The sequence below is a fragment of the Columba livia genome, chromosome 7 (genome assembly GCF_036013475.1).
Source record: "Columba livia isolate bColLiv1 breed racing homer chromosome 7, bColLiv1.pat.W.v2, whole genome shotgun sequence".
Lineage (NCBI taxonomy): Eukaryota > Metazoa > Chordata > Aves > Columbiformes > Columbidae > Columba > Columba livia.
Window position 1 is genome coordinate 20,587,570 of NC_088608.1, and position 17,264 is coordinate 20,604,833.

Here is a 17,264-nt window from a genome sequence, read left to right on the forward strand (position 1 = left end):
TAGGGGATGTACAGCCCAGAAAGCAAGGGCTCAGTCTGGGATGCTGTAGACTTTGAGACCTTTTGATGCTTATTAGATGGGATTTACAGGCTTTAAAAACTGACTCTTGATGGTTTGGGGAGGATCTTCTGCAAATTTAGCACAGAGTTTTTTCCCAGTTTGTCTCTCTTGTTCTACTTGAAGCATTAGGTTGGTTCTTCTTCACCATTTGTTAGTGTATTTGTCTGTGATACTAATCTCTCCTAAGTGGTAGATTTCAGGTACTTATATTTCTTCTTCTCTTGTTAAAAATATTTTATTGCTGCCAAAATTTGAGGTTTTGTGGTTTTTTGTTTTATTTTTTTAGATTAACCTTCTAATAATAAAATCATTCTTGCCCAAGTAGAATAGCAAATAGCGTAAAATAGTTTGTATTTATTAATGGTAATGACTGCATTTACTTCTCAGGTATGCAATAATGCTTGTCAGCTCTTTATTTCATCTATAATGTTGGATTTAAAAGACGAGAGGAAGAGGGGAAAGACAGCAAAAACATTTATCTTCCTCCCTTTCACAGCACGCTCTTTTCCTTGCTTTTATCCTGTAGGTTTGATGTTTGCTTCCCTTATATACCTTAATGGTTACTTCTCCAATTTTTGCCTTGTACCTTTTACCTCCTTATTGCTTAATCTTTTCCTAGAAAGTTCTCTTTTCAATTTCTAAGATGTTCGTTTTGTTACCTATCCAAACTATACTTTTCTTCAACCTGTTGCGTATTTGCAATATGAAAGTGGTGTGAGCAACGTTGTCTTAGGCTGTAATAACTTTGAGGTGCACTATAAGCACCTCAAGTTACTCTTCTTGAAGAGTAACTGTCAGATTCAGAATAAATTCTCCGTTCTTGTGTGGATGCAAATGTTTGGATCTTCAGTAAATGCGGATATGCACCAAGTTCCATTCTTGTTTTCATTTAAAAAGAAAGACAAACATGAACAAAATGCTAATTTAGAAGGATACCCTTCTTACTCCCATTTCTGCTCTTCAGAGTTGTTAGCCATTCTGCATGTGTAGCACCAGCAAATGGTGTTTGCCAAATTCACCCTGAATCTGTACAGATTTGGTCCAGTGGGAACTCTCAGGGATGCCTTGTGTAGCAGCTTGTTCTCTTCCACAGGAAACTGCAGACTCAGGCCCAAACTATTTGGTATCTTTCCTTCTTTCAGTCTCTACCAAAAGAAAGAAACTTGAGTACGCCTTGTTCACTACAGGTTGCTAGTCACAGCCAAACCCTATCAAAATACCTTGCTCACTGAAGGGTAGTGGCAGTAAGGTTTTATTTTCTACATGGCAATGAATGAATTGGCATGCAAGTCTTTACTTCTCTCTTCTCCCTCATATTTATGTTGTTACACAATTTTATGTTACGTTTGATTGCCTTTCATTTTGTAGATACATGTACTCTGTGCATCTATTCATGGAGACACAGAGTTACAATGGAGAATTAGCTTCCATGTTGTTTAATACATTTAACCACATTGATTTTGGCATAAGTCGTCCGGTAATGTAGTTTAATGCTTTTTAGAGAAAGCTGAACTGAATATTTCCTTCAGATATAAATATTTTGTAAGCTAATGTGGCAGCTTGTCATATGCTGTTCTGATTTATTTTTTTTCTCCTCAATTTTCTTTGCTGAAAGCTGAAAGCTGTAAACTGACCTGGGTCAAGCTGATGCTTGCCTAATGCTGCATTTGTATGACTGTCTATCAAAATGCTTTTATGTAAAGATTTCCCCTGTACCTACATGGAAACAAATTTTTGATTGGCAGAATAGTTTTTTGTGATATTTGGGCACAACTTCATATGTACAAGCAGAACAGCAAGGTGGGTGTCACTAGACTATTGTTAGGCTCAAAAGATACAAGTGGTGGCCTGTGGCTGAATCGATCTTGGCAAAGGCCTCAGCAAGAACATGTAGAATATGTATGCTGTGCTGGTGGAGGTGAGAAACTTGCTTTTTGGGATGATGCTGTTGTAGCTGTACTAAGTAGTTATGGTGTAGCCATAGGTATATGGTAGCCCAGTGTTCAATATGGCCTCTGTCTTCTGCTTTGGTGTCTCACCAGTGTTGTTATACACAGACCTGCTGTGGCAGAACACAGACCCCAGGCTGCAGTCTAGACATTTCTTATAACTTGTAACATGTAAGCTACATGTTTTGCACTTCACGTATGTCCATGTAATTCCACTCATTCCATTTTACTGATATCATCAGTGTGATGGGCTCTTCTGTTTGTATTGACTGGTGACCAGCATTTGCCCATTCAGGGATGCTTTGTGTTTCACCTCCCTGAACTGGGAGATGGGAAATAAAAAGAGCACATGAGAGTTAAGTTTTGTCATGGATATCTCCAGAAAAGTCAAGTGATTCATCAGCTCGTGTAGTCCTGGTTACTTGCAGGTTAAATCTTCTAGTATCAGGCCCTGAAACAGGCTGAAATTGTGACTATCAGGAAATACTCAGTACAAGGTGCTGCAGAAACTGTGATTTGAAATATTTAATGCTATCCCTTATGATTAGTTATTTAAATACTTTCAGACTAATGAGTATAGTTTGGTTAGATGGTGCTTCTCGGTAAATTTGGGTTTCCAGCTTTTTTAGTTTTATTCTTGTTGCTCTGATGACAGCACTTTTACATGAAAAATAATACAAAAAAAGTCCTGTTCCTCTTTCTTTGTAGTGTGCTTGTAATACCAAAGGGTAATATATTAAATCTTTAAAAACAAAAACCACACATTCGTTGTAACAACCCTCTTGTAGCAGTTTTTTTAAAGTTTCAGTGATGCAACAAATTACAACTGAGAAGTAGGGAAAGGGGAGGAACATATGTCACTAAGTAAATGTACTTCTTCACGATGCAAAACGGAAAATAAAGTTCAAGACAGGGTGAGATTTGAAGATAACTGCCTGTCACAAAAGTTGCCTTATGTGTATATGTTGGCCATCATGACTAGGACAACATTGCTAAGTGAAAACCAAATACAGTCTGGAAGATATTAATTTTTTATCATTCTAGAACTGGAGGAGACTGGGACAATGAGCAGCTCTTTTGATATCCATGGGGAGCTGAAATGCCGTGTTTGGAAACAGGTGACTTGGGAGATCAGCAGTAGGAATGGACACTAGAGGTTCAGGCTGGAAAGATTTGGGTGGGTTTTTCTCTCCAAGACTTGTCAGCTGTGCGACTTGAACATCGCTGATGAGAAAACAGTTCTGTTGATCAGACCACAGGGGAGGGTGTGTGGCAGTGACATCTGTGTTTTCTGTGTGCTCTTCACATGAGCTTTCCAGATAGTAGTACCTCTTTGTAGGGCAAGATTTGGCAATGCTAATAGATCTGTGAGGTTTTGTCAGAGCTTTATTTCATGTGGTCCTTGAAGCACTCAGAAGTGAACAGTTGCATAACCATTGAACAGAAGCTAGGTAACCTAGAAGGAATTACTGAAACACCTATTATATTATGCATCTTTACTGGTCTAATTATATAAACGTGCTTTATTATTTATAAAACTGCATCGCTTGGAAATTTACTACCGTGTTTCCTTTCCTTATTTCTGCACTACTAAATTTTGCTCTTAAGACTTTCAGAGCTGCATTTTGAGCATACAGATATAGAACAGGACTAGTCTCAAGGGGCACTGTAACATTAAATATTAAATAACTGATTCAAACTGCAGCCAAGAGGAAAATCAGATAACAATAAACTCCTAAGCCAGAAAATTGAAAAGGAAAGCAAGAAAGTTTCTCAGTTTATCATACCTGATATCTCGCACATCTGAGTGAGCTGTATATAACTGTCTTCTTCCTCAAATAACTTCTGCTTAACCATGGTGAAGGAGCTTTGTACCATTTGCATGGTTGCTCCAGTCTAACTCAACAGCAGTACTATGCCAAAAAGGGAAACAAGATTTATTTTTTAATTAACACTGTATATTAATCTACTTGCATCTGCCTGGCTTTGCAGAAATGCAGCAAATCATCATTACAGAAGTCTTGGGAGGCAGCACATTGGAACAGTGGAGCTGCTACCATCAAACATATTGTCACACTTGCAGCTTTGTATGAGACTAATTATGAGGAATGAAGATAAGTAAAGATTTAGTGGAGGGAACAGACTGTTCGCAGCAGAGTTAATCTGGTTTCTGAACCGTATGAAGGTATGCCATGGGGCTGTGTTTCTGATCTGCTCTATGTTTGGGTTTTCATTGTACAGGTATGTCATGACCTAAACACAGTTCAGATGTTGGATTTAATAAAGCTCTTAGTTTATTTTAAAAGAGCTTTTTTAGATGAAGGAGTTTTGTGAGATTTGAACTTAGAGTAGAAATTCTTTAGGACATCTCTGAAAATTTGCAAGTAAAAACATACATCCATGTGTACCAGGCCAAATGCTGAGCGTGTGCCACCTGGGTTATCAAATTACCTTCATTCTGTTTTACTTTTAGTTCTGCCTGGAAAAGAGCTAGAACTCTGATTTTCTAAATTCCTTAAAAATCTGATGTCTGAGAAGGTGGCAATTTGTTGCTCTGCTCTTCTAGATAGTGATGCAGGCTGTGAAATATTAATAGTCATCAACCACAACTCCCTTTCAGCCCTGTGGGGTAGCACTGCTCGTCTCTTGTGTGTGTTAGGGCTTCTTTCAGGGAAGGCAAAACATCCAAAGAGCTTGCTCAGAGTGAAACACAGTAACACCTCAATTGTCATGTGCCTGACACAAAAGTGCAGTTTTGTGCAACTTAACTGCTGTAAGATTGAAGTCTTAATATTGCAAGATCAACACATGTGATACAATACAAAAGGTCTGAATCTTGAGTTTGTGAGACTATTAAATGTTTGAGGTGTGCTAGCAGTCCTCCTAGGTTTTGGATGGATTAAACATTATTTTTCTGTGCTCTGTTTTGTATTTTTGTATGGTTCATCACCTAAAAAAATAATCTTTGTGGGTTGTTTTTTTTTAATCGTTTTAAGGAAGAAGGGTTGCTGTTTGTTTGTTGGTGTTTGGTTTTGTCTGTGTGTGGAGGTTTTTTGTTTGTTTTTAACCTAAAATGGGAACTGTAACAGGTCAGTAGACAATGTCAGAAATATTTAGAAGTTGATCCAAAAGTTCAGAGTCAGCTTTGAGATCACCGTCTAGAAGGAATGCTTACCACTGGCAATGTCAGGAGCAGCATTAATTGGATTAAGTCCCCTTGAGTGAACTGGAAAGTTGAAGGCTCTAGTACTGTGTTTAGGGGAGCAGAAAAGTGTAATATGAGGATAAAACATGGACAGCTTCAAGTCACAGTGGTCACATGAGGAATTTAGTAATGCTTCCCATTTAAAAGAAATAAACATATTCAGTATCGTTTAAATTCAGCCTCAGAAATGCTCCTTTAAGCACTCTCACAGTGAACACACTCTGCACAGCCACAGGAAATCATTGTAGCAAAGAGACTGCTTAGTCTCAGCTCACAATTGCAATAGCCCAGTTCAGTCAGACCATGGGGATTACAGGGAAGGGAGAACAAGTGACATGGTGGGGTCAAGCCTTCGCATCTCCAGAACCAGGGCCCGTACCTCTGGAGTTTGCATTAGGCTCAGTTTGGCTTTCAGCCCAAAGCCTGAGCCCAGAGGTCAGTCAGCCACTGCCAGGAGCTGAGCACTGGGTGACAGACAACAGTAAACTTGGAGTTTTATTGAAGTGGATTTCCATGGGAAAAACTTCAGCAGTCTCCAGTTTCTCTGAAAATAGCTTTCAGAGCCAGAAAGCCAGTTTCTTTGACTGGAAGCAATGTGGTGAGCCCATGGCTAGTTGATAAATAGGAGAGGGGTTTTAATGATAACTGTTTCAAATGGTGGCATTCGTACATTTGCCCTGACTATAGCAAATCAGTGGCAAAAGCATCTCTGTAAATAACAGCTACAATTGGGGAAGCAAGGGGTTAAGAAACTGTCTGTACTCTGATTCAGGAATGCACTCACGTGTTGAACAAGAGCAGTCAGATCTGTTGCTGCACTCTTGAGTGGCCCTACAGCATTAGTTTTAAGGCTATGTTAGAAAAGGGTTTTTTTTTTTGTTACTTAGGAGTCACTTTTTAGCCTGACTTTTCACTGCCACGTGTCACATCCATATTTGAAACAACACCAACTGGTAGGCACCAGTTAAGGATTTGCCAGAAGGGCCATATGTGAACAGGTTTGATCCCCTTCATAGAATCATAGAATGGCTTGAGTTGGAAGGGACCTTAAAGATCCTCTAGTTCCAGCCCCCCCGCCATGGGCAGGGACACCTTCCACTAGACCAGGCTGGACAAAGCCACATCCAACCGGTCCTTGAACACTCCAGGGATGGGGCATCCACAGCTTCTCTGGGCAGCCTGTTCCAGTGCCTCACCGCCCTCATGGGGAAGAATTTCTTCCTTGTATCTAATCTAAATCTGCCCTCTTTCAGTTTAAAGCCATTATTCTTTGTCCTCTAACTACATGCCCTTCTAAAAAGTCCCTCTCCAGCTTTCTTGTAGGCCCCGTTAGGTACTGGAAGGTGCTAGAAGGTCTTCCCCTGAGCTTGAGCAGGCCAGATGCCACCCTGGTTCAATCTGGAAGCCTTGTGGGCATGTTAGTGCAGGACTGAAGTGAACCTTGTAAACCCTATTGTGAGCAGACAGATCATGTCTTCCAGAACACTTGTTCCTTGTGTGCTTTCATCTGGGTTTGCTGGATTTAAATTAAGCTGAGAAGTCTCTCTAGCAGCACACTTTGTGTGTGTGTGTGTGGGGGGGGGGGGGTCATTCAGGTTTTGTGTCTCTGTACAACTGACTGAAGGAGTGTTTCAGGTCTGAGGGCCAGAGCAAATTCTCAGACTTCAGAGCAGCTTCAGCTGTTGTCATCTTTCCAGTGGAGTGTGAATTGATATGGTGGTCACTCACAATGGGGTGCTTGACCTGGTGGCCTCTATTATATTGCTTTAACAGGATAGTGCATATTACTGGGAGGAGAAGGGAACAAAAGATGACTTAGTACAGATCTTGCCTTGCTTTTCCTATTCTGTTGGGCTGTACTACTGCTACTTTAGAAACATTGGTTATTTTCCCTCTTGCAGACAACTGTCACACAAAGGACAGCTGTCCCCAGTGACCTGGGGATGTTCCACATGAGCTCCTGGTGCTTAAGGACTTTGAGCAGGATATCAGAGAGGGTGCTAGAGAGGGTTTATGCCACTGGCCAGATGTCTTCCTTTCCCTGGGGTCTGAGACTCTTCAGACTGTGCTCAGGCTGAGGGCTCTTTTTCCAACCATGAGTGTTGGGACTATTACCCAGGACAAATTAAAGACCTTTCTTAATCAACTACCACTTTGTGGATTCAGTTGGGAATGAGACTTGATAACCTCACACTTAAAAAAGGTGTCCCTCTCTTCTCTGATGTCCTCTGCAGAGAGAAAGAGCATTTTGCCTAAGTTCCCAAAATACTGAGATGGTTTGGACACTGGGCTGTACTGTGAGTGGATGTGATTCATAATCATAATCATTTCCCTCCACTTGCATCTGTTCTTCTGCAGTGAGACCCAAATAGTGGGATAAAAAAGTATGTACTGTAGATAGTGAATGAAGGATTTTGTTAGAGTGCTTGTTGCAGCAGAATTGATAGATCACCTTTAGAGGAATCTTGCTGGAAAAATCTACATTGCATGCAAAATTTATCTGATATATTCTGGCCTTGTCTTCATGATTTTGAGTGAATAATGCAGCTTTGCAACCCAGTTCCTGTCTCTTTCCTCCCTGCCCTTCCTCCCAAGTAATGGAGATTTTTCTGCTACATAAAATAGCTTAACAAGAGGAGATGGTCCTACATGTGATGATTTTGTGGCTAACAAACTCTTCAGGAGTATGTGAGAGATGTGGCAGAGGAGGAAATTGAACCTAGGTTTTCCAAAGCCTGGCAGATGTTCTTACTGCTAGGCTAGCGAGTGAAAGGGGCAGCTGAGGGGGAGCAAGGGCTTCTCATGCCAACAAAGCATCCGTGGGGTTTTAGGTTACTGTCTCCCTGCAGCAAGGTAGGAAAGTGGGCAGAGAACTGAATGTTAATTCAATTCCCGGTGTGTTCAAAGACATAGTGATCTGTACAAGACCTTGTGCAAAGGATTATTGGTGTATCTGCTATTAAGTTTCTCATAGCACATAGCTGACAACTACAGATAGACTCCTTACCTTTTTTTACTCTACAACTGGAGCTGGTGGAAACAACATACCTTAATTTTTATTACTTGTGGAATGTATATGTCTTCTGACTGTAGTGCCTCATAGATGGCATTCATTTGGTAAATGATCTTTACTGTTGATTTAGTTTAATGTAGATTTTATAGATGTCAATGGATGTCAATTTGTAGGCAACAAGCATCTAGTTACATCTTTGTCTTTATTTTATGTAAAAAGACAGTTACAAATGAGGTGTCTCCAGTTGTTAAGGTCTTTGGTGATAGCAGTTAATGTGCAACATTTATTAAAGTGCTGAACATAGTTACTTAGCTAATTAGACCAGATATATTCCCATACTGTATAATAATAAATACTTCAATAACTTAGAATTAATTTTCTTCCAGACCTTCCTGTGTTCATCTGTTTGATTTGTCCAGTGGATGTTTGGCTGTTAATTGCAGCAATAAACTATCCGCAAGTAGTGGTAAAGCAACGTGGAAAACTCCTTGGACTTTGTGTGGGACTGACTTTCCAACTGGGGTGTTGAGCCAGAAGAACCTCCCCCTGAAGCCCACACAAAAGGCAGCTGGCTGCCTGGTACAGAGCAGTGGAAAGTCCTTTGTAGCTCTGCTGCCACCAGAGTTAGCTGATTAATGATGATAAACATTTTGGGTGCCATTTCCGACTTTGCTTTGTTCTGAATTTTATTTTATTGCACTTTGACCAAGCCAGAAGTTTGTTGAATAGCTTTTGTGGATGTTGCTCAGCAGGAATGAGCAATTTTTTTTTTTCTACCAGTATTACTTCTGTTTTTAATAAGTTAGCGCTTTGACCAGCCTTGCCTGTCACCCAGTTCTGAGCCTTGATTTGTCTTCTGATGCTCAATCTGAGTAACCTTCTTTGCCAGGTTAGGGAAAAAGAGGAAGGATGACCAATAGCAGATATTATCACGTAATTATATGCATGTATCACCTTTGTAGCATTCGAACAGTTGTAGCAAGTTGTTTGTTTTTGGAAGACCCAAATAGTACCTGGTGGCTCTTGGCTCTAAGATCTTTTCCAAAGCTCCAGGAATTGTTCAACAGGGTGACGTGTGGCTTTGGTGCAGATCTACAGCAGTACTTTGCAGTGTGGGTGGAAAGTTAAACTGGGAAATGGGCATTACTGAATTTGCTTGTTTCAGGAAAGGACCTTTTTATTTCCTGACGTGATAGCTCCAGCAAACGCTGTAATCAGTGTCTTTCAGATGTCCATGCAGACTGGAAAATCCCTGAGACTCACCATCTTAATCTTAACCATTAACATATTTGAAATACTTTTGACTGCCTTTGAACTCCTCTTGGAATATTGTGTGTCCCAGCATCAAACTACAAATGTCATCAAATACGTTTGGATTTTTGCTTGGAGAAATGTGAAATACAGGTGTTATTGAGGGTATTTTTAAAACAAGAAAACTCTTGGTGAGGAATTTGTCATAACTACTTAGACATAGGAATGAAAGAGGGGTACTTGGAGTGCTCAGTAGCAAGATTAGGTTAGACAGTTTTTCCCTCCCAATACTTTTATTTTCAGTGACAGCCTTCGAACTTTCACTAGATGAGGTATGTAACGCTGAAGTTAAATGGCAGGTTTCCTTCATATTGCTGTCCTTGCTGTTTCTTCCACGCGAGTGATCTGAAGGTTTCTACCAGCACAACTCACCTTTTGCACCCGAGTGCTCTCGTTTTTGCAGCATCTTGAGGAAACTGCCAGCATGAAAGCTGCGGGCAGTGTTGCTGGTGTTGCTGAACCCTTGGAGGGATTGGTATTTGTATCGTATCAATTGAATAAATTAATCTGTGCAATGCTGTGGCTGCTACAGGTTAAGAGAGAGTTTCTGTTCAGCTGAAGTATCACACTTTAAATCTCATTGATGTACTCAACTTGTCAGAGGGCTATTTATGGATGACACATCTTCCTTTTTAAATACTTGTAAAAGTAACTTTGAAGAGGAAGACTTGGCTTAACCTTGTTTTACATAGAAGCATTTTCAGTTTTGAAACCATTCCATTAATGTCTGAACACGCTTCAATGCCAATTAACCATAAGCTAATAGTTTTGCCAATTGTAAGTGCTGTAAAATATGTAATTGAAGATGATTCAGGCTGCAGTATTGCCTCACACAAAGGAAACTAAATCTCATCCTGTGATAAACGTTATGAATAGTACCACACTGGTGTTTATGTCAAGCATATTTTTGTAGTCAGTTCCACTTTGGAGAAAAAACCTCAATAATTCCTCTGAGAATTTTGAGAATTTACACTGCATAAAGTTTTGATTTTATTTCATAATACTTCCATTGACTCTTTTTTCCTAAGCCAGTAATAGATGATATTCTGTATGTCTTCTTTTATTGGGTAAGCAAGAAAGTCATAGATGAGAAGATAATTTTGTATTAGATTTCCTGCTCATTTCTCTCTTGTTTTCCATGGCATCGTGATCTTAGCATCTAGTTTGCCTCTATCAGAAAAGAAAAACTGGAAGCCCAGCAATTATTTCATGTGTACTTGGGAAAATGTAGAATCATATTTATAAAGGAAACTGTTTAGAAGTGAATGTTAATTGTGGATCTGTATCGAGCATATTTATATCACACCAATGCACTACCTAAAAGCAAGAGTGAAGTGCTAGAATCTGCTAAGCAAAATTCCAGCTCATTGTGGATGATGCTTTTCATTACTAAAAACTGTATTTGATGTGCAGTGCTCTGATATAACCTGTCAAAGCCTTTATCAAATTTCTCATTATCATTGTCCTAGTGTCTTAAAACAAGTGAACTTCACTCCAATAGGTGTGCAAATTGTCCTTTGTCCTCCACTGTCCTACTAGTTTTCATTAAACTTTTAAAAACTTAATTACCATTGATTTTTTTTTTTTTAATTTTTTTTTCCTGTCATGTTAAGGTGAAACTAACCAATGTTTTCAGAGGGCTAATGGGAAGCATTAAAATAGCAGGCAAACGAGCACAATGTTTGGTAATATAAGTTGCAGAAAACTGGACAAAAATTTGTGTCCAGGGCATGGTGGTTTGGCAGTGCTGTAAAAAATCATGTGTTGAACTTTAAAGTATGGAAACCTGATATCCCAGAGTTAACCTCTTGTACCTTTTGCAGGTGGAGATTTACATTTTACCTTTATATATTTACCTATGGAGTACGGTTCCTGAAAAAGGTAGGCACTTATATTATTATGCTTTCATAACACATCACAGATTTTTTTGCAGCCTTGTATAGGTATAATATAAAGCACAGGCATAAAACATGTTCACAAAGAATAAAAATGAAAAATTAATTCGCATTCATAAGATGAGTTGCTACTGGCATTGGCAAGGTATATAAGTTCTTATCAATATTTAATGGGCTAGGAAAAAAAAAAAAGAAATAAGTATAGCAACATGCCTAGTTCACTTTATTACTTTTCATTATAGGCATTAAGCTGGCAGCAAGGTTTACCAGAGTATTCATCTCAGTTTCTGTATCATCCTTATTTAAAGGCCTCTGGCAGAGGTTGCTTTTTATTAACAAACAAAATCCATTAGTGTTTTATAAAATGCTATTTTTTGCCCATTATTTGTCTGATATACTGTGAAGTTTCCATGAGGTTTCCCATCAGTGCTGCATTTCTGGATATTTAAGTAGAGAAGTTATATTGATATCTTTAAACACCCCAGCACAGGTCTATTAACCCTTCCATAGACAGCAATATGGATTTATGGTGCAAATTGTTTTTACAGTGTGACTAGTTCTCAGAGGTTTTGTGCAAGTCAGGCCATATTTCTGTAATTCTGAGAGGTGAAATTAAGGGAACGTGTGGTCTCAGTGCATTCATATAAGCGTATCTTCCCTAATTTTGGACAAAAATTTGACACTAGAAAATGTATCCTAAAGGCTTCTGGTGCTTTGTAAGAAAAAGTAGCTATTTGGAAAAAAAAAAAAAAAATCCTTGTCATTTTTGAGGTTGTAATTCTCGAGGTCAGCTTGGTCCAGCGGGACTGATGGTGTCCTGTGTGGAGAGGGGACGTACAGTGTGTGCACCGGTCCTCCCCAGGGACCAGAGCAGCGTGGAACATGCAGCCTCTTCCTTCCCTGTCCATTAACATGCTCTGTGGTTGTGATCTGATATTCTGTTTTCTGCCTTTGATTCCCTCCATGTCCGTGGTATTAAATATGAAAATAGTTTTAATAAGCAATTGTGACAACCTAAAAGGTTACTCAGCTTGCAAGCGTGTAGAGATCGTGACTGTGGGTTTGTAGGATTCTGTGATACACAAGGACACGGAGGCTTTATCCTCTGAATTTTTCTAGCGTATTACAGATTGCCATGAACACCGCAAAAGGCACCATTAGCAAGGATCACAAAATCACTACTAGAAAGCATACCTATGATTAATAAAGCAAATCTGTCGCAACATAAAAAAGTGTCTGTTCTAGGAAAACCTCTGAATACCAGCTTTTCTAAAGACTGAGAAGAATGCAGTAAATGCATGCTTCATTCTAAGCCATTGAGAGCTGCTTCTGAGGCTGAGCTGACATACAAAGTGCAGGGTGTCTTCCTCCCAATTCAACAGATCCCTGCAGTTTGAGGCAGGCTGGCTGACATAGCAGGGTTGTTTGAACAAGGTATACCATTGCTTGCTTAACAAGGATTGGTTGTGTAATTTTGCTGTAATTTTAGCTTTCAACACGTTTAATTTTTACAAAGAGAACGTGCACATTATGTAATTGTGCATGTATGTTTAATTACTCGCTTTCACACAGTGTTGTAGATGAGTCTTGCAACACTTTATGCTATAGTCGTTATTCCAGTGTTCTGCTTCATATATTCAGGCTTTTCACATGGGAATGTATGTAAATAAACAAAATTATTATTGTGTTTTTATTTATATTTGCACCATCTCCGTATAGTAACATGGTGTAACTAAAAGAAAGGACAGGCTTTTTGCCGTTCATCAAACGCCGAAGATTTTCCTGGCTCCACTTAAAGGGGGAAGCTGAGTTTGGAAGGAATAAAACCCAGACCCCAAAGTCTGGAGGGAGACACTTCTTTCAGAGCTTCGCTACGGTACCAAAGTAGATAATCCTTTTTAATTTGTCTGGGCTTTCTCAATGGAACCATTGCAAATAAACACTTCATTGCTTCCTTAGGAAGTTAGTGAAAAAAGTTAAGCATAATGAATTCTCTTACAAATTCAATAGGAAGATCTTGCCTTCAAAACGCTGTTTTGCCTGGAAAGTCCATTTCATAGTCAGCAGTGTCTTGCTGTGCTAATGGCACAGTAGAGATCTGCATCATTTCCAGTAACAAGATCCTCTTAAAACCATTTCTGAGATCCCGTGTCAGGAAGCCTGAGCGTGGTGGGTGAGCCCCAGTGCAGCGGCAGTTCCCAGGGGTGCGGTTCCATCACAGCGACACAGCCTCCCTTGCTGGGACAGGGAGACAAAGAGTAAATACTACAGACATTCCTGTTTTAATATATAACTTCGGATAGTTGGATAAGACATTCTGAAACAATGTATCTTTCAAACATCCAAACCTAATAAGAATATATTTTTAAAAGGGAAACTGCATTTTGATGTTTTTCAAATGAACAGAATCATTCAAGATTGGTTAGTTTGCCCATTTCTGGATAGTTAAGATGGATGATTTGAGAGAGCTGGTTTTGCCATCTGGAGTGGGGAGTGCTACTTATTAGTTGGTCTTATCACTTTTATGAGGTACTCCCTTTAGAAAAGTGAACCAACCCAATTGTACAAAAGGCTCTCCCTAAAACACAATGCCCAATGCATTGCCTCTTTTATAGTTTCTTTGCTGGCTCTTGAATTGCCAGGCAGCAAAATACTCTGACTTCTATATTAGTGTCCTTCCCTCCTGAGCTGACCTGGTCTCCTTGCAACCTGCTGCTCATTTGACTCTCTTAAATATTCCTTCCTTAGTGTGAGTGTGAAATTCATCTTGGCCTACAAGGCTGGCATTGAGCCCGTCAATTACTTAAGCACCACTTTGAGCCAGTTTCGAGGCCCTTTGTTTTGTGCTGGCCCTTTGCCTAGAGGTGGTTTTCACCTTTTGGGTTCTTTCTGAAAACTCATTTCACATAATGCCCTCAGCCCATGAATCATTGCTACTTTATATTGTGCTGTCACCTTCTCTATTTGCTGCAGGAAGCAATATTATTTCATCAGTGCAGTATCAGCAGAAGGGGGGGGTGCCTGTGTTTCCTTGTGCCCACCAAACCGCCTGAGGAATATCTGACCAGGGTGCTCTGACAAACTACCATTCCTGCAAAGAATGTCATTAGGTCTTTGGCTTTGTAGAGCTGACAAACCTATCTGGCTTTTTGGGAAGATGTGCCCAAGCTTGATAAGCAATTACTAGTTAGCAAGCTTATCAGCTCTGTTTGTTTTAGTTCTGAAGATGTGATACTGTCAGTGTGGCACACATGCCAAAGTTAGTGTATTTTTGAATGGAAGTTTACATTTCCCTGGCTGGAGCATCTCACAAGGAGGAAGCGGCCTGGGGTTTCAGCTTGGCTTCTCACTTCCCTACAGAAGCACATAAAGCTAATAAAGCTGTCATTTGGAGCAATCAGAGCTCTCTCTAAAATGCTGTGGCAAGCTTGTCTTTCTTTCTGTCCATGACTCCAATTAATGGCTGATGTAGAGAAAAGAAATTCCTGCACCCAATAAAGTAACCCATAAGTCTTTGTATTAACAATTGCACATGATACATCAGTTCTTTTGCCATGCTGTGATTGCTGAGTACATTGCTGGAGATTTAAAAACTTTCTTCTCACTGAAAGCTGTATCTCTTTATTGAACTGTTTTCTTGGGTTATGTCTTTTTTCAGTGACAGATGTATGCTGTTAAGTCGTAAATAAAGTAAAAAAAGAAAAAAATAAAAAAAATAAAACCAACAACTTTCGTTGAACATTATTTTCAAAAAGAATAGCAGTTCACAGGGAAAAAATGCCTGACATAAAGCTTTGTCTTCAAAGTTTGCTCTGCTGCAACAGAACCTATCAACCGGTATGTTTTAAATAAGTTTTTGTATTAGTGGTGCCTGTAGGATGCTCTAGATCTGGACATTTTGCTGAATAAAGTTCACTGTGAACTCAGGAAAATCCTCCAGGTTGGGAAGGCAGAGGATTGGCAGTAGGGTGTTCTGCATGTGGCTGTTTGTTGCAGGCTATGGTGTCATGATCAGGCACTGATATTGTATGCAATCCTTTTAGCAATGCAAAGTGCACCAAAGCTTGTGCTTCCACTCTTCTCCCTCTGCCCATATGGACAAGTGCTTTCCACAGCCTCTGGATCGTACAGCAGCTGCTTCACAGCACTGTCTCACCTCCTGCCAGCTCCACCGCTGGCCTCTCAAGGCAGGAGACTGTTATGGAGTTTGCACTGGTCTCCTTGGTGACTCCTAACTCAATGGCGTGTAGGTTGTCAATGTTGCCTTTGCTGTGATAACGTGTCACTCATAAAGTGGCATTGTATGAATGAACTTCTTTCTTACGTGTCCTGTTGATGGCACACACCATATCCAGCTGCTTCAATTTTTCTGCTTCTGTCCTTTTCTTGGGCCTAAAGAAACAGTAGAAGTGCAACTTATACCGTTGGTGTCTGCCTTCTTCACTCTGGAGGTGATTTTAACTGCAGAGTGTAGTTGTATGATTGGTATGTCTTACAAACGTTTGCAATATCAAGGAAATAATGTGCCCTTTTCAAGACTTACAGTGGAGTGAGATAATTAAGTTGTTGGTAAGAGTGTAGAGAAGGCAAGGCAGTTGCTTTCTTACTCACAAATAGGCCACATGTAGAGGAACAGCTCACAGCCTTATAGATACTCAGCCAAACTATTGCCTCACCTGTAAATCATGTCTTAATATATATGCGTAGGAGACCAACAGACTTCAGTAAAGTATTTACCACAGAGTTACTAGTATTTAATTATCATATTAGACATTCCTTCCTTGCCCAGCTCCTGTGTGCCCTTTAGCCTTTGTTTTCCTCTAATTGAATATTTCAAAGCTATAAGGTTTAATTTTATTAGGGGTTTTGCTGTCATTGTCTCTTACTAGTGAAGTAATTAATGAGATTTCAATGTCAAAGCATCTCAAAGATGAAATGGTTTCTTTGGTCTTGGTTTCTTTTTTAAATGTTACTTATGAATTTTGGCTTCTTCTTGAAAACGTCCTCTCTAATATAATGGTTTCAATTGTAGCTATCTTATTTATATTACCGAGTGGTGTAATCGTGGGATGAGAGTTTTGCTTCCCATTTTCTCATTGTTGAAGTGAAATGTCTTTTCTCCTCTTCCAAACCAGAACTGTAGGGTTAATGAAAATGAACTGTTAACTTTCTAGATAATGAGAATAAAGCAGACAGTGGGAGATTGATGGGTCTGTCGCTCCCCCGCGTGCCCCAGAGCGCTGTGTTTCAGCACATGCCCCACGATCAGAAGCACGATCTGCTCCGGGCTGATCTCCCCTCTCCTGCAGACCCACTGGTGCAGGATGCTCTGTCCTCCTTCCCAGCATGGCGGCTCATGCGCTGAGGGGCTGAAAGAGGTTATCGTCATTAGGATTTGAAGTCACCTCTGTCATTTCTGATGCTTTATGAGAAGAGGGAATCAATGTAAATGTAGGTTCACTTTCTGCCTCAAATACTACCATTTTCAAGGGCAGATTTGGTGATGATTATCCTTCCGTGTGAGGAAACAGACAGAGACAATACCTTTCACGTAGAAGATGAACCTTTTCTTTCATCAGTGCCAAGTTTGTTACTCACTGCTTTACACAGCAGATTTAAATGATTTGGAGCTAAAGAGTGAGTGGCTCACAAAATCCTTTAATGCAAAGCATTCACCTTCCTGTCCGCTCCTTATTGCCCTCATTCTTGGCAAAAATGACAAATGCTAGATGTGACCATCCCATCCTAGTCTGTAAGTTTCTGAAAGAGAAGTTAGGTCAAGCCTCAGTGTGATTTGGCAGTATGTACTGAAGCCACTCCTTTCACCAAAG

The 17,264-nt window shown here is 39.9% G+C and overlaps 1 protein-coding gene across 4 annotated transcripts in view; it reads left to right on the top strand.

Annotated features, from left to right (window-relative positions):
- CERS6 (ceramide synthase 6) overlaps nucleotides 1-17,264 on the top strand; it is a 120,243-nt gene that overhangs the window by 48,760 nt on the left and 54,219 nt on the right. For all 4 annotated transcript variants that reach the window (XM_065069757.1, XM_065069758.1, XM_065069759.1 and 1 more), the window contains exon 4: nucleotides 11,362-11,419. In XM_065069757.1, the coding sequence (XP_064925829.1) occupies nucleotides 11,362-11,419 (58 nt within the window). The remainder of the gene's footprint in view (nucleotides 1-11,361; nucleotides 11,420-17,264) is intronic.